Source organism: Aquarana catesbeiana, linkage group LG03, assembly GCF_042186555.1.
Source record: "Aquarana catesbeiana isolate 2022-GZ linkage group LG03, ASM4218655v1, whole genome shotgun sequence".
Lineage (NCBI taxonomy): Eukaryota > Metazoa > Chordata > Amphibia > Anura > Ranidae > Aquarana > Aquarana catesbeiana.
The window spans coordinates 62541772-62567601 of record NC_133326.1 but is presented as its reverse complement, the minus strand read 5'-3'; the positions used below and the strand labels follow the sequence as shown (position 1 = coordinate 62567601).

Here is a 25830-nt window from a genome sequence, read left to right as displayed (position 1 = left end):
AAATGCGGGGTCCAGCTCTCTAAAAAAAGGAAGCGTTACAGGTAAAACCTCGTTTCTTCGGACACGAGGCCCGGGTACCATCCAATTCAGCCTAGAAAGGACACTTTGAAATGGATCCGGTTCGCCTGGCTTGCCCCAGTATAGGATATAGAATATTCCCTTTGGAGCTCAGCACAGGACATCTTTACACGTCCTTCACCTAAGACACTGGCGTAAAAACTGAGGTATTCCTGTAAGGGGAGGGATTATATAGGGGGCTGAACTTCCTGTTTAGGGTGTGCCAGTGTCCAATCACCTAGTGATACCCTATATAATCCATCGGTAATTACTGAGGCTCTGTGTCCCGTGATGTACGAGAAAGAAAATTAAATTGCAGAGGTGATCAAATACTACCAAAAGAAAGCTCTACATGTGGGAAGAAAAGGACAGTTTGCATTGGGGTAGTGTCGAATGAGCGCGCAATTGTCAGTTGAGGTAATGCAGTGCCGTATCACAAAAAATGGCCTGTTCATGAAGTGGTTAATGCTGACAGGCAGCGAGAAACATTTATGACAAAAGAGACCAATAGGGTGTCTTGTATCATAAAAACCCTACCAGTCAGCATTTACTTTTTTTTTTTTTTTTTTTTTTTTTTAAGTACAATTCTGCTTTAAAGCAACCCGGTCAGAAAAGAAAAAAACACCCAAACAGGTCTACCTGTAAGCGAATACTTGCCTTTTATACTGCCAATACTTTAGGTAGCATCAGCCTCGTGTCCCAAGTTGAGCTCAGGAGTTCCTACCACCAACCTCCACTTTACTAGAGAACACAATATTGGCTGGACCAACACCTAAACTATTGCACACATAGGTTGGGCTCCACATTCGCCTCTCAAAGCTAAACAGCTTGATTAAATTTGAAAGTCAACAATCCTGTTATGATCTGCATCCAAAACTCCCAAGACTTGAGTCGAAGGGTGCTTGAAGAGATTCAGCAGGCTGCTTCAAGACTGCTGAAAGCTACGTATAAAGTTATTATACACATCGCTCTTCAAACTAATGATGATTAGAAACAATAGTCTATGTGAACTCAGTCCATTACTATTCCTGGCTATAGTTGCACATTATTATATACAGCACTATAATGAACTTGGTGTAGAGTTATTCACGTTAAAGGTTATCAAAGAGGAAAAGTTTCTTCACGGTAAGCTGTGAAAATGTGGAATAGACTCCCCTCCAGAGCTGGTTCTATCCAGATCAATAGATAGCTTTAAAAAAGGCCTGATTTTTTTTTTTCTAAATGTACAGAACTGGATAACAACATTTATAGGTAAAGTTGATCCCGAGAATAGCCAATTGACTCTTGGGGAATCAGGATGCAATTTTTTCCCTTGCTAGAGCAAATTGGATGATGCTTTGCCGTTTTTTTTTCTGCCTGAATCTGGATCAACTGTGGGTTTAGGATTGTGTATGCAGGATTGTAAATTCTCTTTTCCTCTCTTTTTCCTAGATGGACTTGTGTCTTTTTTGCAACCAGACTAATGATGCAGCACCTACCTATGGTGCAGGATATATAATATATACTTGAAGAGGATGTTCGAACATCAAATCTTTTGCAGTAGGCAACCAAGAGACCTAAAAAAAAAAGATTAATCATAAAAGAGGACATCACACACCGAAATAAACGTAGCTGTCCTGCATTAAATATGTTATTTAGGGGTTACAAGCGCCTATGAAACTTTGCAATATCATTACCTATGGGTTCCATGTCAATTTAAATCTCTAACTATATTAAGCAAGAAGTCCTGAAAACATGGCCTACTGAAGTGACTGTACAACTGGTGTTAAGAAACCCTGCTCTAAACTTATGCAATTAGCTCTCTAGTTAAAGCGGACCTTCAGTCATTTTTTCAACTTTCCATCTATTAAATCTTCCGCCCTTGTTGTTTTAACTTTGGATAGTAAAACTTATTTTTTTCTGCCAGTAAATACCTTATACAGCCCACTTCCTGTTTGTGGTCTGTTAAAAAGCCTAGGCTTATGACATCATGCACAGCTCTCTCTTGTGAGAGTTTGCCAAGAAGGGAGGGGGGAGGAGTCATAATAGGGCCAATGAGAGCTGCAGAGCTGGGAGGTGTGCCTCTGTGTGTCTCTGTAAATCCAGGAAGCGAACAGGCAGCATATTCAGCTGCCCACAGTTAAAATGGCTGCAGCCAGACTTATTGGAGGGAGATTGCTGCAACATATTTGGCAAGTACAGAATCACAGTATATATAAATAATATGCACAGTGGTTGGAGTGAAGCTTCAGAATGGCAAAGATGTTTTTTTATTACAAATTATGTGAGCAGACTGCAGTTCCTCTTTAAGAGAAAGGCAAGATCAACCTTCGGAAAAAAGTTTTAACTCAAAGTGAAGCTGTGCTTTGCTTATTGCAGTGAAAGTATTTCATTGTCTTCAATCGGCGGGCCATCACAAGCTAAAATTGCTACACTGCACATAAAAATAATGGAGAGAACAGAAAAAAGGACTCATCACTGTGCTTCTGTACTGTCTATTCAGACCAAGAGCATGACTAAGCTGTGTAGCAGCATAAAGAAGAGGGGTTGTGGTTCTGGCTGTGCAATATAGCAGGGGTGCATGGATCCCAAGGCTGGATATAAAAAAATTGCAAGTCAAGTGGCAGGTAACGCAGCTTCCATACGTCTGCCTGTCTAAACAGTTTTCTTCACATCATCATTGGTTAGAAAAGCAGTGTAACAGATGTCTACACAAGAGAGCATAGCAACATATAAAGCAGAGGGTTATATGAAGGGGGTGAACCAAACAGCATATACACATACTTATTTCTCACTCACCAGGCACAATTATATCTCCAAAGCCCAACAAGGACATAGGTATTTCACACAATGTCAGAGCAGAGTACTGAAGCCTAGGTACCCTAATGACTACAGGTAACTGGAAGACAAAAACAAACATGAAAAAGGTACAGTTGAGATTAACCAACAAGATTTGATTAAAGCAATCAAACTTGTAATGAGTAAAAAACTACCCTAGTAACCATAATACTCCCCTTTTATGCAAACTGTTAAAAGTAAAAAAGAAATTACACATGGTCTGAAGCCTTTAGAATCACTTTAAGGCAACAGGACATTTCAAGGATGGAGAGGTCAACATTTTGGAAAGAGAAGACAACTGGTGTGTAAGAGGCATGAAAGGTCATCTATGTCTAAATAGATCCACCATTCCTTAAAGCAGTTGTAAGGCAGAAGGTTTTTTTATCTTAATGCATTCTACGCAATAAGATAAAAAAAAAAAAACTTCTGTGTGTAGCAGCATCCCCAGCACCCCCATATACTTACCTGAGCCCCATCTCTCGCCAGCGATGTCCATGAGGGTCTAAGCCGCCCCGGACACTCCTCCAGTTTGGCTGAGACACAGCTGCGACGCCATTGGCTAGCGCGGCTGTCAAAGTCAGTCAGCCAATTACGGGAGAGAGGGGGCGGGCTCCATGTCTGAATGGATACACGGAGCTCTGACTTGGCTTGGGTGCCCCCATAGAGAGCTGCTGGCTGACGGGGCACTTGATATAAGGGAGGGGCCAGGAGCAAAGAGGGACCCAGGAAGAGGAGGATCTGGGCTGCTCTGTGCAAAACCAACTGCACAGAGGTGGTAAGTATAACTTTTTTTGCTTTTTTTTTTTTTTAACAAACAGCCTTTACAATCACTTTAACAGGGGTAGGAGACTTTGATGCCATCTGTCAACCACATATAATGCAGTTTAACATCTCTACCTAGACAGACAGTTTGACAACAACCTTGACACACCTTCACCCATGTAAAATGAAAAAATTAACACCTGTTGCAGACTTCCTGGCATCAAAGGATTGGATTACTTAAGCCCCATACACAGTATTAGATTTTCTGCAGATTTTTGTCTTCAGATTTACCAAAACCATGTAGTGCAAGAGCCTGCCTGATTGCATACAAAATGAAACCATTATAAGGTTTTGGTAAAACTGAAGACAAAAATCTGCAGAAAATCTAATAGTGTGTATGGGGCTTAAATTAGAACAGGGTGTTTTCACAACACCCTTCCTGTTCTTGGACATTCAACATCTGGCTGGACACATTTGAAGGTGGTTGGATTGATGTGACCAAGTTATCTATGTGGCTATAAATACATCATCAACATCACAGAACCAGTCCAGTCAATGAATGTGAATATCTACTACTAGCTAACCTACACTGGTTTATGCAAGATATTTTTAAATATATATCTGATTGCTAAAAAAAAAAAAAATATCAGAAACTAAATCAAAACTGTGAACATTTTAAGTTAAAGTACAGGGCACTTAAATGAAATATATAAAAGTACAACAGCCAGTCGATTACCTACTACTAACTGGCATAAAAGTTTTTTTAAAATTGTATCTACAGTCATGTGAAAAAGAAATACGCTCCATAGAAATGGTTGACTTAACATATGTAAACAGACAGCTTAATTTAACAAGAGTGTCTACAGATACAGGGGATATACTTGACAAATTACATGAAATTGATATGTTGTATTCATTCTCCTAATCTAAATGAACAAAAAAAATGCATATTTATCAAATGGAAAAAGTACACTTTACATTTACTACCACTTCATTGCCATTGAATTAGAATTAGGTGTTCTGGATTAGCTGCAAGTGATTGGCCAGCCAGGTATAATACCTTCCATAAAGCTCCAGTTTTAGGTTAGTGTCCTGAGAGGAAGGACATTTTTAAACCCACATTTTTAAAGTGAAAAGATTTTGATGAAAAATGAGTCAAGTCGTCATCATTCAACTGCTTAGCTCCTATGCAGCTATCCAGCTCAGCTAATCCTTAGCACCGCCATAGACGCTGTAACAAGACCCCAGTGGACCAAAGAATGTGGGTTCTGTCTGCAATGTGACCCTTGAGCTGTGTGCAGCACTTACCAGACACCAAGTGTACTGGTTTGCTAGCCACAGCTCTTTAAAAAGTCTGAGGCGCAGCTCTGTCCCTGATGACTCCCCCTTTGGAGTATGCCCACTGAGGGTGAAACATTCCAAGAATGTGGTATTGATCACTGGGATCTGTATATGGCACTCTCCAGTACCCTAGTAATGTGCTTGTTTGATGCAGAGAGTTTTCCAGGGTGACAGCTATGTCTTTTAGACCAATCTCTGAGGATGGCACAAAATTACTTTTCTTCAACTACTTTATTCACTGAAATTTAATAAACTGGAGAAAAAACTGCCTCACTACTTACAGTGTCACATGGGCACTCTGCACCATCTCTTCCAGCCTTTTCACTGCCAGCTAGTTTTCTTACCATTGCTCTACTTACAAAGGTCACTTGGTTTTACCTTGGTTTTTCTTTGCTGATGCCTACTGTGACTAAATCACCTTTGGGCAAACCTCTCCAGCTTTCAGCAGCTGGTTTGTACCAAATCTCTGCATTTGTGTGTTACTTTATGTTGCCCATAACAAATATGGAAATTACAATTATCTTCAAAATGTATCCAAAGCCAATTCTTTGTTTTGAATAGAGGATCAAAAGGCTACAACTCCAAGTTACATTTTTAGGCCTCATGCACACGGACGTTTTTACAGCTGCTTTTTTAAGCGTTTTTTGCAGCTTAAAAAGGCCTGTTTATGTTAGTCTATGGCTTCATGCCCACCTAGGCGTCTTTGAGCTGCAAATGCCATAGGCGTTTTTAAGCTGTAAAAAAGGACCAGTGGGTTCTGAGAGACGTTTTTCAGCTGTAAAAACGCTCTAACGCTGATAAACGCTCAAAAACGTCATTCACCAACGTTTGTTTTTGATCCATTAAAAAAAAAAAAAAAAAAAAAAACCGCTAACGCGGAAAAACCCTAAAAAAAAGCTAAATAAATCTATTGCAAAAACGTTGAAAAAAACTGAAAAAAGTAAAAAAAAAAAAAAAAAAAAAAAAAAATCACTGCAAAGATACTGGCGTTTTCATAACGTTATTTTTACATCCTGTGTGCATGAGGCCTTATTGCTGTGTGCCCAGTGCAGAGATCCACCCGGTTCTCTATGTGCCCTGGTGAACATTGTCACAGGACTGAAAGCAAGGGAAAATCCAAAAGTTTAGATTATTACAGGACAGGAATAGAGGACTCTTCCAATGGGGACACTGGTTCTGTTGACAACTGCTTAAAGCTGGGGTCCACCCAAATTTTGAACAATATCTGTATGTATTCTCTTCCTTGCCTAGATGCTGACATGCCGTTTAAAAAAATTTAAATCGCTGTAATTACCTTTTATTTTTCTATTCTTCTTTGCACTTCCTGGTTCTCCTCCCGTGGGAGTAGGCGTGTTTCTAGCCTCTCCCAGACTCCTGGGAGCTAGTCTCAGGCTTCCCAGGATGCCACTGAGCATGTGCGGGAACGAGCGGTGAATGCTGGGAGCACAGCATTCACCACATCCAGGAAATAAATGCTTGTGGGCTTCAAATGCCCACAATGAAGATGGAAACCGCCTGCAGTGAATAATATGTTATTCTTTCCGACGAAATCTGACACAGGCGGACATATTACACACAATATGTGAGTATGTAATGCTGAGAAGAAAAGTTTGTGAATGAACTAAAAAAAAAAAAAAAAAAAAAAAACCACAAAACCGATAGATAGGTGGACCCCCGCTTTAAGAGGGGATTTCCATTATTTTGGAGAGACCTCCACTTACTTCCGGTTATGTCTACAGGACAGGAAGTAAAAGGTATACAGACCCCAAAAAACAAAATACAAAAAAACAAAAAAAAAAACAAAACAAAAACAACAGACACACATGCCAAAGTGTGCTTTTAATTAGTCCCTACTGTATGCAAACAAGTATTGACTTTAGATATACTTCAAATCTTTTATTTTTGAGTAATTTAATACTTTTATATTATATATATTATTTATATTAAAAAAATATTTTAAATTTTTTTTTTTTTTTAATTGAAACTTCAAGGAACATATGAGAGTACAATATGCTAAAACACAAATGAGAGTGGAGAAAGTCTACCACTTCTTTAAAGTTGCCATTTTCATATTAGTTTTAAGTGCAACTAAATGCAATATTCAATTTAGATAGTGGTGATCGGTTAGAACCTCTGACAGGTTTTTATATCTTTCTCTCTAATCCTCCTGGTCACCAATGTCACCAGCAATGAAAGGGAAGGTAAACCACAAACTTTTGAGTTGCTACCAGAATAGGAATAGAGGAGATCTTCCAATGTGGACACTTGGTTGCATGGCAGTTATCTTAAAGGCTATATCCCTTACACTGGAAAGATGTCCTCCCTCTTCCTGTTGAGAATACAGTACAGGAAGAAAAGAAAGAAACAGATGGCAAAAAGATATAAAAACTGACAGGGGCTTTCACACTACCCAACTCTAAAATTTAAAAAACTATGTTGGCTTTAGGTATACTGTGGAAAGTGGAACAAATGTCTTACACCATCTATATTACAGCAGTCTTACACTGCTCTATTTTTAATCCACTCCGGTCACGTGATCCTGCAGCCCTGGCTCAGCTGTGTCAGCAAGTGGCTGCTGCAGGGGAGAGGATGGAGCAAAAACAATGGCTGGGCTATGGGAGTCTATGGGCGATGTCACGGCTCCCAGAATTCCCAGATATTGAGCACTCCCCCAAGCCAAAATTGCAGCATCAAGTGACCGGACCAGATTAAGATAGGTATGTGCACACTTTTTTTATACAGTTTAGACATGATAGGTAGGAGGAGGGGGGGATGAAACATTGGGATACTTTGTGGAATGTTTATACCAAAAATATTTAGATATTGTACCCTGCATGATGCATCAATTTACATTATCTTACTTAACATTCCCTATATTTGTAAAAACTCCAATAAAAGACACAAACAGGGATATTGCAGTGGAATTTACAGTAATAATTTTAAGCGCAAAGACATTTTAAAATGCTTTCAACATCAATTAAAACATTTTTAAAATTAATTATAATGTGCGAAATGGATGAAGTGGTCCTATTTCACAAAAAAAAAAAAAAAATTAAAATATAAAAAATTAAAAACAAAATTCCACCACCCATTATTGATCAAGCACAACAGCCATAACACCGATAGAAAATGAGGAGCAATCATGACAAATGGGCACCCCCAATTCAATGTGAATACATATTAACTTTCACTGAAAACACTAAAAATGATCAGACATGATTAAAGAAAATGGAAACCTCAAAAGAGACTGAAAGAAGGGTCTATTAAATATAACTGAAATACAGTCCTTACTTTCTCGTAGGTGGCTTGAGAATCAGCAGGCACCTCCACATAGATCTCACCACTCTAGGATCAAATCCAAGTCACAGACATTTAATATCCAAAAAAGGAGCAGCCAAATATAGGCCACATTGAGGAATAAATAGTGTTCAGCTATCTCATGTATTAAGTGTAATTAGTGATACAACATGATGGCATTCACATTGGCCAGGAATGCCTTATAATAAAATATAGAATTAAAATACACATTTGATAGAAATAATACAATACGTTATAACTGACAGTTAAACCAAAGAGAACATGCTGAGCCCAAAAATCACTTCCTGCAGTCAGATCTCACTGTAATGTGATCTTCTCCTAAAATTGGCTGTGTTCAGATCTACCAACCAACATAGCAAATGCCTGCACATTAGCAGTATGTGTTATACAGGAAGTTTATTCAAAGGGTGGCTTACATCTTTGCGGTGTCTATTTCACTATGTGTGTGCACATGAAGTAAGATACAGACACCCTGCAGGAAAGGAGGATTCAATAACCCTATAACATTACTTTAGTCATCTCATGTCCATATTTTTAATGTGTATGCTATGTACACAATGCAATTTATAGGTTTGCAGACTACCATGTGAATAATCTTATGCAATTCTACTTTGGGGATGGTCAGATATACCAATAAGGTGCATTAACATAAAAAACAAAGCAATAAAAAGACACTTAAAACCTAGTGTACACTTGCTAACACAAGTAAACCAGCTATAGACAGTCTGAATCTCAGCTGGTTCAGCAGGGATCGGATGAGATTAAAGCCATGTATGGGCAGGCTGAATGTAACCAATTTAATCATTCAATCAACTTTGGTACAACCAGCCCGTCAAATTTTCAAAGTGATTATTGCCAGTGGCTATACCTGATAGCAATAATCACCGTTTTCTGCCAGCCAGAACACCACAATGACTTTACAAGAGGGATTACCTCACCAACAAAAACTGTGCTAATTAAGGAATCAAGCGATTTTTGCAGGAAAGAAATTGCTCCATCTTCTATAGCTGGCTTAAGGCAGGAAGGACAATGTCCCCGTATATAATATATATATATATATATATATATATATATATATATATATATATATACACACACACACACACACACACACATAACCAAGGTGGGACACCTCTGCCTTGTGGTTTATTTCCTTAAGCAGGAATATATTATATATACACACACACATATACATACACACACACACACACACACACACACACACACACACACACACACACACACACACACTACCAAGGTGGGACACCTCTGCCGTGTGGTTGATTTCCTTAAGCAGGATTACATTGGCTGTGGCACTCCTTTTTTCCACCAGACATGTATCAAAAAATTTGAGATGCAATCTCAGTTTCAGTTGAAGCTGCTTTGATGAAGGACATGCGTTTGTCTGAAACTGTGCAGTCACTTGTAAAACATTTATATGCATGAAGATTTAAGTAAAGAAATTCAACTGAAACTGAAATGACATCTCGTACAATCGTATATATAATATAATATATCCATATCCAGAAAACAGATTCAAGCAAAGCTGCTTATAAACCTGGTAACTGCAATGCAAGGTTAGTTGCAGTAGATCGACAGGTAAAAGCAGGTGTATTTATATGCAATTTTAAACTTCTGTAAGAAATGCAGAGCATAGCTCACCACATACCAACTTCTGTTTCCCTTTTGGTCCTTTAGGGCCTTTGTCAATAGGCTTTTGTTAACTTCAAAAACAGGCTTTACATTCCTAGACAAGTCTATGGGAATGCAAAATCCACTTGAAGTAGGTCAACTGCAGATCACATGCACCTGTCAATGAATTCTGAATGATCTCAAGCATCTCAAACTGATGCGTTTGACACAAGCCCATCTACACAAGCCTTTAGTATTCAATAACCAATAGGAACCCTATTGGTAGAGAACAGTGGGGCTAAAAACTTTGGTAAATAAAAAAAAAGTTGTAATTTGCACATAAATTTAATAGCTTATATGTCGAACTGCTGAAAATCTTTTGACATGCGGTCTTCAACACATAAGCCTTGGGTATGCAAGTTTTCATTACATGCTCAATACATATATGACTTGCCCAGTTTGTAAAAAATTTCCTTTAAAAGAGAATCTGTCAAAAATAAAAAAATAAATCTGTTGTAGACATAAAGTACAGGCACCTAGAGCGGCATGCACATATCTGCAGCAGCCTGTAAAGACCTGCTTTTACTGTGAAATGCCCACCTTTTCATGCCTCCTTCAGTGAGACAGCCTCCATATCACAGTGATGGGCTAATTGAAAGCTTAGAGACAAGCTCCAAAACTATCTAGAATAGTCAGAACTTCACCTATCAGAATGGCTCAGCATTTGGCCATAAAGGCAGGATATTAGTGGCTGCTGTGGGTATGTGCAGGTACCTGCACATTTTATTTAGTATATACACACACAGGTGCATCTCAAAAAATTTGATCATCATCAAAAAAGTTAATTTCAGTAGTTCAAATTCAAAAAAGTGAAACTCTTATATTATATAGATTTATGACATTATATATTTCAAGCATTTCTTTCTTTTAATTTTGAGAATTATGGCTTACCTTCAGTGAAAACCCAAAATTCAGTATCTCAGAAAATTAGAATATTGTGATAGCGTTCAATTTTGTACTCATTTTGTCACACTTTAATCAGCTAAAAACACCTGTAAAGGATTCCCAAGCCTTTAAATGGTCTCTCAGTCTGGTTCAGTAGGTTACACAATCATGGGGAAGACTGTTGATTTGACAGTTGTACAGAGGAGTCATTGACACCCTCCACAAGGACAAATGAAATGCAAAATGTATTCAAGGTCCCAGAGGCCGGAGGAAGAGTGGAAAGGCACAGAATCCAAGTTGCATGAGGTCCAGTGTGAAGTTTCCATAGTCAGTGATGATTTGAGGAGCCATGTCATCTGCTGTTGTTGGTCCACTGTGTTTGATTGGCCAGCAAACTCGCCTGACCTAAACCCCATAGAGAATCTGTGGGGTATTGTCAAGAGGAAGACGAGACACCAGACCCAACAATGCAGACGAGCTAAAGGCCACTATCAAAGCAACCTGGGCTTCCATAACACCTCAACAGTGTTACAGGCTGATCACCTCCATGCCACGCTGCATTGATGCAGCAATTCATGCAAAAGTAGCCCCGACCAAGTACTGAGTGCATACTATACTGTACATAGACAGTTTTCAGTCAGCCAACATTTCTGTATTAAAAATCCTCTTTTTGTATTGGTCTTATGTAATATTCTCATTTTCTGGAGATATTAAATTCCAGGTTTTCATTAACTGTAAGCCATAATCATCAAAATGAAATTAAAGAATTGCCTGAAATATTTCACGCTGTGTAATGAATCTATATAATATAGGAGTTTAATTGAATTACTGAAATAAATTAACTTTTTGATGATATTCAAATTTTTTTTTGAGTGTGTGTATATATATATATATATATATATATATATATATATATATATACACACACACACACACACACACACACACACACACACACACACACACATATACACAAACACACTCGGGGTATAAAAAGTCTACACACTGGTAAAATGTCAGGTTTCAGAACTTTTTCCACCTTTAATATGACCTATAAAAATTGTACGACTCAATTGAAAAACAAAACTGAAATCTTTAAAGGGTTGGGGAGGGGAGCAAAAAATAAAATAATGTGGTTGCATAAGTGTGCACATCCTCTTATAACAACAGGGATGTAGCGGTGTTCAGAATCAAACAATCACATTCAATCTCATGTTAAATAGGAGTCAGTACACACCTGCCATCATTTAAAGTGCCTCTGATTAACCCCAAATAAAATTCAGCTGTTTCCTGACATTTTCTTAGTCACCTCCAACAGCAAAAGCCATGGTCCACAGAGCTTCCAAAGCATCACAGGGATCTCATTGTTAAAAAGGTATCAGTCAGGAGAAGGGTACAAAGGAATTTCCAAGGCATTACATATAACATGGAACTCAATGAAGACAGTCATCAAGTGGAGAAAATCTGGCACAACAGTGACATTACCAAGAACTAGATGTCCCTCCAAAATTGATGAACAGATGATAATAAAACTGGCCTGGGAGGCTGCCAAGAGGCCTACAACAACATTAAAGAAACTGCAGGAATATCTGGAAAGTACTGGCTGAGTGGTACATGTGACAACAATCTCCCGTATTCTTCATATGTCTTGGCTATGGGGTAGAGTGGCAAGAAAAACATCCAAGCCCAGGTAAAATTTTGCAAAAACACATCTGAAGTCTCCCAAAACCATGTGGGAAAAATGTGTTATGGTCTGATGATACCAAGGTTGAACTTTTTGGCCATAATTCCAAAAGATATATTGGGCATAAAAACAACACTGCACATCACCAAAAGAACACCATACCCATTGTGAAGCATGGTGGCGGCAGCATCATGCTTTGGGGACGTTTTTCTTCAGCTGGGATAGGGGCCTTAGTCAAGGTAGAGGAAATTATGAATAGTTCCAAATACCAGTCAGTACTGGCACAAAACCTTCAGGCTTCTGCTAGAAAGCTGAACATGAAGAGGAACTTCTTTCAGCATGACAACGACCCAAAGCATACATACAAATCAACAAAGGATCGGTTTTACCAGAAGATTAAAGTTTTGGAATGGCCCAGCAAGAGCCAAGACCTGAATCAGATTGGAAATATCTGGGGTGATCTGAAGAGGGGTGTGTACAGGAGATGCCCTTCCCAATCTGACAGATTTGGAGTGTTTTTGCAAAGAAGAGTGGGCAAATATTGCCAAGTCAAGATGTGCCATGCTGACAAGACTCATACCCAAAAAGACTAAGTAAGTGCTGTAATAAAATCAAAAGGTGCTTCAACAAAGTATTAGTTTAAGGGTGTGCACACTTATGCAACCATATTAATTTTAGTTTTTGATTTTTACTTCCCTCCACCTAAAAGATTTCAGTTTGTTGTTCAACTGAGTTGTATAGTTTATAGGTCACATTAAAAATGCGTAAAAAGATGTGAAATGATTTATCTTCGTCTTTTTGACATTTTAACAGGGGTGTGTAGACTTTTCATAGACACTGTACATTACACACACACATACCAACCCAAACAGCTACAGAGTCTCTTTAAGCCTTTACCTTTGAAAGGAATAATTGAACTGGTGGGTCATTTAATAACAGGTACATTTATAAATCTTACAAATATAGATCCGCGCGGTGTAAATCTATATATATATATATGGCTGCTAACACTAAGGTTTGATATACAAAATAAAAAGTGTAGTGCCACCTATAATTAAACACTGAGTCTGAAAGTTCTGTGCAACATCAAAAACATATGACATAACAATATTCACTGCAGATGGATGAACAAATAACGAAATAGATCAACAAATGCATAAATGGATCAGGAGATAAAATCAAAAAGTCCCATAAGCTCTTCCCAGTGCAATAGTAAAGTTTATCATCCACCAAATTCTTAAAATTGCTTGAATCTTCCATATGCCAAAAGAAGACATCAGCTACCACCTTCTTGTGAAATGCAAACTCACCCCATATATACAGTATGCTGCAAGTAACTGCAGAATCAATAGCATATGTGGCAATAAGGATCCTTCCAGGATGTGTGTACCAGCCTTACGTCTTTATTCACTAGTACCCTCGCCCCCGGAGACTAGGTGCTGACGTCACACCGCTGCATGATCCCAGGTCAGCAGCAGCCATCTATGTGAGTTGGATTGTTTTTAAGGTTTGCATGCTATTGTATCCAGAGATTTTAAATACAATACTGCACTGTCTATATTTATATGGCTCCGGGCAAGTTTTATTTGCCAGAGTTGTTACCAGATTTTGGTGCCAGTGAATAGAGTAGATGTGAAGCTCATGTACACATCCTGGAAGGATCCTTATTGCTACATATGCTATTGATGCTGTGTGTAAATTGCAGCAAATATATGCGGTGAGTGTGCATTTCACATGATGGTGATGGCTGGTGTTTGGATCCTCACTGTCACACATGCTATTGATACTGCAGTTACCTTGAGCATATAGATCTGGCGAGTTTGCATTTCACAAGGTGGTGATGGCTGGTGTCTTCTTTTGGCACATGGAAGATAAGAGTGATTTTAAGATTTGGTGGCTGATAAATGTCACTATTGCACTGGAGGAGCTTATGTTTTTTTTTTTTTTTTCATTTTATCTATTGATAAATGTATGTATTTGTTGATCTAATAATTTGTTCATTCATCTAAAGTAGATATTTCATTTTTTATATTGCACTGAACTTTTTGATTCATTAGTGTTTGATTATTATGGGTGGCACTACACTTTCGCTTTCTCCACCCCAAGTATAAGCAATTTCTCCACCCCAAGTACAGCTTTTTAGGAAACAAACTGACTGCACATAGTACCAACTGGGCAAACATTCTCAGTGTAAAAAATTACTAATAACTAAAATTCAAAACGGTACGCATATAAAATAAGTGATATTTAACCATTTACCTTTTCAGATTTTTCTGAGGGACCAGCTGCAACTTCAACCATGATGCTCTCACCATTCTGAATTTCACAACATAAAAAAAAAAACAAAAACATTTTATAATATTATTTAAATCAACAAGTCAAAGCAAGCAAGAGAACATCTAATGATATCCAGCAAACACTGCAAATCACTAAATTTAGGCTTTCTTTTTGGGGTTTTTTCTGCTCTAAGCCTCAGCTCTAAAAACGCCCAACAAGACAAATCCCATTCATTTCAATGGCCCCTGTTCACATCTAAGTGTTCTGTCATCTAAAGCAAAACACTTGTCGCTCAAAAAAGTACAGGAGCTTCTTTTTTGGAAGATTACAGGCGTTTTTCATTCTTTTACATTGATGACCTGTACAAAATCTAAAGTAAAAATCGTGCGACTTTCTGCCTGAAAACAATACACTCAGGTGTGAACAGAGCCTTATTCTAATCCGAGTTTTCTGTTATCCACTACAGCCAGGTTCCAAAGAGATCCTCAGAGCATCAGTGGGAATGTACATCTTTGGAGGCTGTGCCATACACACCAGCATCCTCTGCTTCCTTAATCCCCAAATCATATTTAAAATTTCCAAATTAGGTTTGAATTTGAAAGGTAGCTGACAGAGTCTATGTACTTATATTTTGTTTTTACATAAAGCTTTCTATATCTGAAAGGCAGCAAGCAGACTGCAGTGGGTATATCTGGGCGTTTCTCACCAGTATCACAAGAAGGGACTCCCAGATTAGCACATTTTTGGAGCGGTTTGTTGCATTGCAGCAATGGCAGGATGAAAAATAATGAGCAGGTAGGTTATGCACGCCAGCCTTAGTATTTTACTTCACATTTTAGCCCCTTTTTTGCAAAAATGGCGTATGAAAACTGTTCTAACTCGCATCACCTAATCCTCGATTATACTACACTCAAAGTTTAAAGCATTTTGACAAGGCCACTGTACAATAACTCCTGCCAAATACACTTCATAATTTTCCTGCACTTTCGCGAGAAGCAGTTATATATTGAATATTTTCTAATTAGCAGAATGAAAAATGGAAGATTTGTTTTAATAAAATATTTAATAGGATAAAAAGCTTATGTAATGTAGTGGTGGTAGCAAAGACTCAAACTGGTAAAAAAACAACTGGACAATGGTCACCAGTATATTAGTGTCTGTTCTGATGCAATCTATGTCAAACATATTGGGTGGAATTAAAGGCACAGTAAACTGGTGTTTGTTTAGGGTCTCTCTGTGCCACCCACACCAGTTTCTATTTAGAATGAAAAAGAAGTTGGGCAGGTCCAAACCGAATTAACAAAGAGATTGCATCAGTTTTCAATATTGAAAACTGCCACAGATCCCTGTGCCAGGCTGGACAGCTGGCAGCAGACAGCTCACATACCTATGATGATGCACAAGCCAAGACTGCAGAGTTAAGAACCCTCCTCCTCTTAGCCACACTCAAATGAATGGGGAGGCAGGCAGAGGAATTGGAGCATGCATTTCCAGCCAAACTCATCTGTGCTGTGTCTGTCAAACAGCAAAAAACAAGGAGCATCCCGGCCCGCGATAACACCCCCCCCCACAATAACTTCCCGTTGTGACGGAGTGGGAGATCTTCTCCCCCTGCTCTCGGTCATAATCAGAAAAGAAAGTGGTTTTGCCAGGCCACGTCATCCATGTACAGTGTTCTGTGAATGGAAAACTACAATGTCCGGCAGCCTTTGCGGATGTTGGCTTGTAGTTCTCAATGAACTACCACAGTGCTGTTAAGCGCACTGGTAGTTCATTTATGTTTCCTGGTAGTGTGCAACTGCCTGGCTGCACGATGTACGGGGCAGATCGCTTACACTCAGTATGCAAGAGCCTTGCATTGCACCCACGATCTGCTGGTCGTGAGTGCAATGCTTTCCAGATTCCCAATAAAAATGTACATTTTTTTACCAGCAAAAAAAAAAAAAAATTAAAAAAAATTGCAATTTATTTTTAAAGGCGAACTTATGCTTTAATTAAAATAAAATAATATCTGAGTGCAGAGCTGCTTCTATGGATGCAATAAGAATAATGGTGATATATTAAAGCAATATTGTTATTCACCAAAAACACTATAAACAAAATCAATATGTATAATTATGCGCTGACACCAATCTAATCAGATAATCCAAAATACCAAAGAAACTGTTCCACAAATCAGAAAATCAGTGCTCCATCGGGTGACGTCACTTCCGGAATGGATCCAAACCGGAAGTAGGAGAGGAACAGCATGCCTGGATATATACAAGACAAAATAAAATACCACACTCCTGAACAGGAGTCTATTATTGTGTGCTTCGTGCAGAACACGACAATCACGACAGTAAGTCTATAATCAATAAATTTGTGTTAATTCCAACCACAATGACCACTCCACCGTGCCTGGCTGTGTCCCGGGGGTGGTGGGGGAATCAATGGAAATACCAACATTGTGCACTGCAATTGCGCACCTCAACATGTGGATCCATATATGAATATATATCATATAAATCTACAACGATAATCTGCTCCACTCTGGACCAGCATTGGGACTTGCCACACTTCAGCATGGAATCCAGATGGGATATAGGGAGGCCCTTAAGCCTCTGTACTCCTCACCTCCGAAAGGGTGTCACTCCAGCCAAAAAAGGAAGGAAAAAACACCAATGGTGCAATGATTTAATAAAAACTGGATGTTTTATTAAAAAAATATGCACTCTCATTTAACCCCATTGGAAGCCAGCCCACAGTAATATGTAGTTTGCAAAAGACGCTGTTCTTTATCTACTTCCGGTTTTGATCCTTACCGGAAGTGACGTCACCCAGTGGAGCTCTGAATTTCTGATTGTGGAACAGTGTCTTTGGTACTTTGGATTATCCAATTAGATAGATTAGTGTCAGCACAGTTATACATATTCGTTTTTTTAGCGTTTTGGTGAATCGCAATATTGCTTTAATATATCACAAGTATTCTTATTGCATTCATAGGAGGAGTGCTGCACTCAGATATTGTTTATGTTTTGTTTAGATGTGGGAACACATTAGTGTTGGCAGCACCACCAAATATAGGGGAAAGGAGTGGTAGTTAATTCCCCCCATTGAAGTTAAAGTGCATTTCCACTTTTGCAGCCAAAATGGGATAATAGCCACTTTAGATTTGTGACATGTTCCCTTAACATAGGATAACCTAAAAAAAAAAAAAAAAAAAAAAATTAAAAATTGCTCCTTCAAAATGTTTAGGAGGGGGCTGTGGAGTAATGTCCAACATGATTAACCCCATCTGTACTGTACTCTCAGCTCTTAGTTTACTAGATGTCTGCCCTAACAAAGGTTTAAAAATGTAGAATTTTGCCTCCTGCATTGCATGTTCGGGCTAGTTTACACTTGCTTCAAAACAAGGCTTCGGACACGCTTTGTTAAAGCTCTCTGAACGCCAAAGCCCCTGTCACTAAATAAAATGGTTAGCTTACAGTCCTGTTTACACCCGCTTTTGCTTGGTGCTTCAGTGGGGCTTCAAGTGAGCTTTGCTATAGACTTCTATGGAGGCTTTGAAGACACTTTGAAGCTCCACTGCAGCTACATGGGGTAAAATTTTATGAAGCGAAGCCAAAGCAAAAGCAGGTGTAAACAGGACTGTAAGCTAAAATACAAACTACAGGTGTTTCACCAGGCCTGCAGAAACACCACTCAGCGCCAGGTCACTATGCTGATCCCAAATACAGATAAGTGTAAACAGATATTAATGAACATTCAAAAGAGAATAAATGTGAATAAACATCACTTTGCAGCTATATAGATATTCAAAACCATTCATAAAAGCATATATATGATTAGAATCCACTTTGCGGCTATGCAGAGAGGAAACCAGGGAAAAGGAAGAGCAGCTGTCTCAAACAAAATACGTACATATGAACACTGTGTTAGAAAATAATCCAAAATTAGACTAAATCGTTACACTAGACAGCGCTAATGTTGAGCAATTAACAGCTAAAACATGTGGCCAACAACACATGCAAAGGAAAATCCTGTAACAGAAAGTCCCTTAGGAGAAAGTCCCTTATAAAGGGCAGTGATGTAAAGTTCAGGGTGTAGTTCAAGAATATTAATCAGGTGATCATGAAAATATTCCTCAGCATGCACCTTCCACCGATCACTAGGAAATCCACCCGGTGCGAGCACTCTCCCCCTAGGGGGTTAAACTCACCAGAATTGGGGAGTAATAGAGCATTCAGAATATAAATCTTTGCCAGCAACTTGTTAACATCACTTCATGAAGGGTCACGGATTTCCAGGGCTCATAAGAAGTCAAAAAACGGAAAGAAAAGTGCACATAGTGTGATCCCGTTTATTGACTGTATACCCTTCCACATATAAAAACAGCAACCCCCCTTCAATAAATATACGTACATCAATTAGCTTAAAAAAGAGCAATCATTCAAGCAGGCAGGTAGTGAGATTGTGTAAACTTCACCACGAGACGTCAGCGCCGCTACACAGGAGACGATGGTCACTTCCTGGTTGTGCAGTTGGCTCAGGTGGAGCGCACACGTCACTTCCTACGTCGCGTAAGCCACGCCCTGAGCCAACTGCACAACCAGGAAGTGACCATTACATCACTGCCCTTTATAAGGGACTTTCTCCTAAGGTACTTTCTGTTACAGGATTTTCCTTTGCATGTGTTGTTGGCCACATGTTTTAGCTGTTAATTGCTCAACATTAGCGCTGTCTAGTGTGACGATTTAGTCTAATTTTGGATTATTTTCTAACACAGTGTTCATAGGACTGTAAGCTAACCATTTTATTTAGTGACAGGGGCTCTGACTGGCGTTCAGAGAGCTTTAATAAAGCCTGTCTGAAGCCTTATTTTGAAGCAAGTGTAAACTAGCCGTTAATGTGTGTTGAAACTGAAGCAAGTGTAAATGAGCCCTTAAAAAGAAATGGCTCAGTGAGTCCACAGTCTGTGTGGGAACAGAATGAGAGACTGTCCAGAAGTGCTTACTATCTGCCATATGGTCTTCTCCTCAGCAACATCTAAAAAGGCAAGAAATAGTTTGTCTAAAAGCTGAACTCCGAAAAAAAATTTGCCAGGAGTTGGGCTTTAAAGGGGTTGTAAAGGTAAAAATTTTTTCACCTTAATGCATTCTATGCATTAAGGTGAAAAAACTTCTGACAATACCGCCGCCCCCAGCCCCCCCGTTTTACTTACCTGACGCCTCGAAAGTCAGCTTCGCGTTCCCGACATCTATTCCTCCGCTCACCCTGGCCGCTGATTGGCTATAGTGGATGGATTGGAAGCAGCGCAGCCATTGGCTCGCGCTGATGTCAATCACATCCAATGACGCGGCGCGCTGGGGGGCGGGGCCGAGTGATACAGTGAGCGGCTATAGCCGCTGGCTGTATCACGGGAGCGTGCCCGCAAGCACTAACCACCATGTGAGGGGGCTCGCATTAAGGTGGTTAATGCTTGCGGGGAGGAGCTGAAACAGCCGCCGAGGGACCCCAGAAGACCAGGTTCGGGGCCACTCTGTGCAGAACGAGCTGCACAGTGAAGGTAAGTATAACATGTTTGTTATTAAAAAAAAAAAAAAAAAAAAAAAAAAAAAAAAAAAAATTTACCTTTACAACCCCTTTAACCATTTGTACATAGATGTTAAAGGGCATAAAAAGAGCTTGTATCTACTACACAGTTATACTATAAGGCCTAGTTTACGCTTCAAAACAAGGCTTCAGACACACTTTGTTAAAAGCTCTCCGAATGCCAGTCAAAGCCCATCACTAAATAAAAATGGTTAGCTTACAGTCCCTGTTTACACCTTGCTTTGGCTTTGCCATCGCTTCAAAAAGGATACCCCATGTAGCTTTAGTGGTGCTTCAAAGCATCTTCAAAGCCCCTATAGAAGTCTATGGTAAAGCTCGCTTGAAGCACCTGCAACTTGTCGGTCGTGCTCCGATTAAGCTTTGGGGACGCTCTTTTGAAACTTTGTTGAAGCTTGGCAGATACCCTGTGTGTGTGTGGATACCCCCATACCTGCAATTTCTCAAAAACAAACCGAAGCTAATGCTGAAATAAAGCCTCTCAAAAGCTACAGGTGCTTAAAGCGAGCTTTGCCATAGACTTCTTTGGAGGCTTTGAAGATGCTTTAAAGTGCCACTAAAGGGACATGGAGTATAATTTTTGAAGCGAAGCCGAACCAAAGCAAAAGCAAGGCGTGAACAGGACCTGTCGTGATAGCTGTCCTGACCCGCAGGATGCTTGACGATTGAGTGGGATCGAGAATGAGGCTTGGAGAGCAGCTGGAGCTTGATGGAGAGCTCCCCATCAAGCTCCAGCTGCTCTCCAAGCCTCATTCTCGATCCCACTCTATCGTCAAGCATCCTGCAGGTCAGGACAGCTATCACGACAGGCTGTGTGAGCTGCGGGAACAGCATACAGCCAGGACAGATGCCAGTGTCTTACTGGACCAACATGTGATTGTTCACCTTTACCTCAATCACTGCCCCCACAGGAGCTGCTTGGAAATTTGTGTTCTCTGTTCTGCACCTCGATTTCAAGAACAACCTCAGCCCCTCTGGCAAACCTGGTTGAATGAAAGTTACTGCAAGCACTTATAAGAACCTACAGAGAGCATGACTGACACCTGGTGGACGTTTAGGAGCGGTGGAGAATTATTACTATTATCCAAGGCTATTGATTGCTGAATTTCTGGTGAGTGCATCCCCATTGGGGAGGTTTCCCACATGTGGTGAAGTGTTTGGTGGAAGGCCCCTTTACAGGTCTGCTACCTAGTGTTTTCTCATATATATGGACTGTATATGAAAGTGTGCCCTTTAATTTTGGACATGAAGTGCTGCTGCAATATTTAAAGGGATTATTCACTTAAACCCTAATATTTGGCTTATGTTGAACACATGATCGAAAAACCTGCCGATTGTTTCCCGATCACTAGCTGCTGTACCTGGCACAGTGTATGCTCCTTGATGTAGAATAGAAGTAGATTAATGTTCTCTCAGCACAGGCATGCCTGAGAACATTAATAAACAGACTACGTTTGTCAATGTGTTAAAAGTTTATCTAAAATAGTTTGCATAGTATACATTCTCACAAATTGCTCTCATACCTTTGTGATGAATGGGGTTATAAACACAAAAAACACATCATATAAAAGAAGGAGTCCTAGAAGGATCACACAGGCCTGAAAAACAGAAGAGTGAATACATTGTAATTCAGCAATCACAAAGCCATAAAAATTAGGCAGCGGTCATAAAGGGTTACTAAAACTAAATAAGACGTAGATATACAGTATTTCACAAAAGTGAGTACACCCCTCACATTTTTATAAATATTTTAGTATATCTTTTCATGTGCCAATACTGAAGAAATGACACTTTGCTACAATGTAAAGTAGCGAGTGTACAGCATGTATAAAACAGTGTAAATTTGCTGTCCCCTCAAAATAATTCAACACAAAGCCATTAATGTTTAAACAGCTGGCAACAAAAGTGAGTACACCCCTAAGTGAAAATGTCCAAATTGGGCCCAAAGTGTCAATATTTTGTGTGGCCAACATTTTACAGCACTGCCTAAACCCTCTTGGGCATGGAGTTCACCAGACCTTCAAAAGGTTGCCACTGGAGTCCTCTACCACTCCTCCATGACGACATCACAAAGCTAGTGAATGTTAGAGACCTTGAGCTCCTCCACTTTCCGTTTGAGGATGCCCTACAGATGTTCAATAGGGTTTAGGTCTGGAGACATGCTTGGCCAGTACATCACCTTCTTTCTTTAGCAAAGCAGTGGTCGTCTTGGAGGTGTGTTTGGGGTCGTTATGTTGAAATACTGCCCTGTGGCCCAGTCCCCCACCACCATGCCCGATTGTAGGCAAGACACACTTGTCTTTGTACTCCTCACCTGGTTGCTGCCACACAGGCTTGACACCATCTGAACCAAATAAGTTTATCTTGGTCTCATCAGACCACAGGACATGGTTCCAATAATCCATGTCCTTAGTCGGTTTGTCTTCAGCAAACTGTTTGCGGGCTTTCTTGTGCATCATCTTTAGAAGAGGCTTCCTTCTGGGATGACAGCCATGCAGACCAATTTGATGCAGTGTGTGGCATAAGGTCTGAGCACTGACAGGCTGACCCCCCCCCCCCCCCCTTCAACCTCTGCAGCAATGCTGGCAGCACTCATACATCTATTTCCCAAAGTCAACCTCTGGATCTGACGCGGAGCATATGCATTCAACTTCTTTGATAGACCATGGCGAGGCCTGTTCCGAGTGGAACCTGTCCCGTTAAACTGCTGTATGGTCTTGGCCACCATGCTGCAGTTCAGTTTCAAGGTCTTGGCAATCTTCTTATAGCCTAGGCCAGTGATGGCGAACCTTGGCACCCCAGATGTTTTGAAACTACTTTTCTCATGATGCTCCTGCACTCTGCAGTGTGGTTGAGCATCATGGGAAATGTAGTTCCAAAACATCTGTGGTGCCAAGGTTCGCCATCACTAGCCTAGGCCATCTTTATGTAGAGCAAAATTTTTTTTTCAGATCCTCAGAGACCCTCAGAGTTCTTTGCCACGAGGTGCCATGTTGAACTTCCAGTGACCAGCGCGAGAGCGGTAACACCAAATTTAATACACCTGCTCCCCATTCACATCTGAGACCTTGTAACACTAACGAGTCACGTGACAACGGGGAGGGAAAATGGCTAATTGGGCCCATTTGGACATTTTCACTTAGGGGTGTACTCACTTTTGTTGCCAGCAGTGTAGACATTAATGGCTGTGTGTTATTTTGAGGAGACAGCAAATTTACACTGTTATACAAGCTGTACGCTCACTACTTTACATTGTAGCAAAGTGTCATTTCTTCAGTGTTGTAGATGAAAAAATCTAATAAAATATTTACAAAAATGTGAGGGGTGTACTCACTTTTGTGAGATACTGTATATTGCTCAAATAAAATCTATACATATACAGGGGTTGGACAAAAATGTGTAAACTACATGAGTTGCAGGTGTGCAAGTGATGACATATTTCGTGTTGAAAGCGGAAGTGGTGTAACATTCTTTTGCTGTGTGATGAGACACCAAGCTAACAGGTGGGAAGCCTCACTTTCGTCATTCAGTGCGTGCGCTGCTAATAATACAAAGTCATGTCAGAGCGTACCGAGTTTCAAAGAGGGCAAATAGTTGGTGCCTTTGTGACTGAAGTTGCCAATTTGCGGTGTTGTGAGGTACAGTATCAAAGGTTATGACAGCATATACAGTTTCTGGGAAAACATCGTCTAAAAAGCACAAGCGCGGGTCCACATGGCCAACTGACCAAAAGAGACAAAAAGGGACATTGCGCAGGATAGTGACCCGGAATAAGAAAACTGCTGCAGAAGTGACTGTTCAAACTCCATCTTCCAAAACCCGTGTCCACAAAACCTGTGCTGAGGGAAACTCCATAAGCAAAACATTCACAGGCGAGCTGCAATTGCCAAACCACTAGTGACAGATATTAATGCTCAGAAGAGGAGAGAGTGGTGCAATAACTATAAAATTGTGGCGTATCGATCAATGGAAGACTAATATGGTCCAAAGTAGAGGTGCACCGAATGGAAATTTTGGTGCCGAAACCAAAAATGGAGGGATGCACTTATATTTTTATATATAAAATTGTATTATGTTTGTTTGACTTTTTGAATAATATCATCAAATTAAATTAATATGAATTTATTGTTGGCCATTATGGGCACCTTTAGTGCAAGAAAGGCTCAAGAAAAATTTTATCTGCAGTCTCTAACCATCTCTTGTATCATGTCTGCAATCCCTTACTTAAACACATTGCTAATAGTATTAGCAAAATTTCCATTTGGTGCACCTCTAAGCAGACATGATAGAGGAAATGGTCAGAGACTGCAGACATGATCCAGTGTAAGTTCACCTTACAGATTTTCTGTAAAGGTGAACTTAAACTTTAAAACTCCATTCACACCTATGCAGTTTGCTTTTCAGCGTTTCTGCAGTGCTTTTGCTACAATTTGCATTTTTGATACTTTTGGCAGATTTGTTGTTCGGCAGATTAACCACTTGCCACCTAGGCCAATTCTCTCGTACATGTAAAAATCTTATTTTTGCTAGAGAATTACATAGAACCCCCAAACATTATATATATATATATATATAATGGCCGTTGCAACTTTTTATCTGGCACTGTATTTGCGCAAAAATTTTTTCAAATGCATGCTTAAAAAAAAAAAAAAAAAAAAAAAATTCAGTTAAGTTAGCCCAATTTTTTTGCATAATGTGAAAGATGAAGTTACACAGAGTAAATAGATACCCAACATGTCACGTTTCAAAATTGCACACGCTCGTGGAATGGCGCCAAACTTCGGTACTTAAAAATCCCCATACGCTATCCCTTGTAATAGGTACAAACAAGGCCATGGATAAATCCATGGAAAAATAAAAAACCCCCAAGCTAAACTAACCACCAGCCCACAGACAACCAAATAACCTGTCTAACAGTATGCGTTAAAAGCAGGGGTTTAGTCTGCACACATTTGCAAATTCATGCGTAAGCCATAGAGCCTCGGCAAGGCACCCCGGTATCTGTAGTACCTAACACTAAAATATAAGTGTCCCCACAGTGGAGGCACATGCATTCTGATGGATAGGTGAGAGCAGGTGGACTGAAAGGGAGCCACCCCTTCTTAAAAAGGTGCAGGGGTACACTGAACACCCAGCATGTAGCACGATGGCAGAAAAGGTGTCAGTGCGTTGCCTGACCAAAAAAAACACGCCAGTGATACAAAAAACACCACTAGCTCAATAGGTATTGTAATTGGAATATGGCATGACAGGTCCTCTTTACAGTGAGATGTGGGGTCAATAACACCCCACATCTCAACTTTAGGCTGGGAAGCCTGAAATAAATACGATTTCGGCTTCCCAGCCGAGGTGGCGCCATTTGTTTGAATGCAGAGACCAGGCGTGATGTTATAACATCGCGCCCA

The 25830-nt window shown here is 39.9% G+C and overlaps 1 protein-coding gene across 2 annotated transcripts in view; it reads right to left on the bottom strand.

Annotated features, from left to right (window-relative positions):
• Positions 1–25830, bottom strand: part of SPPL2A (signal peptide peptidase like 2A) — a 118064-nt gene that overhangs the window by 20143 nt on the left and 72091 nt on the right. Inside the window, exons 10-14 of one of the 2 annotated variants that reach the window (XM_073618610.1) lie at positions 21949–22023; positions 14816–14872; positions 8269–8322; positions 2836–2935; positions 1536–1613 (exon numbers count right to left, since the gene is read on the bottom strand). In XM_073618610.1, the coding sequence (XP_073474711.1) occupies positions 1536–1613; positions 2836–2935; positions 8269–8322; positions 14816–14872; positions 21949–22023 (364 nt within the window). The remainder of the gene's footprint in view (positions 1–1535; positions 1614–2835; positions 2936–8268; positions 8323–14815; positions 14873–21948; positions 22024–25830) is intronic. The other variant, XM_073618611.1, reaches the window with a different exon arrangement.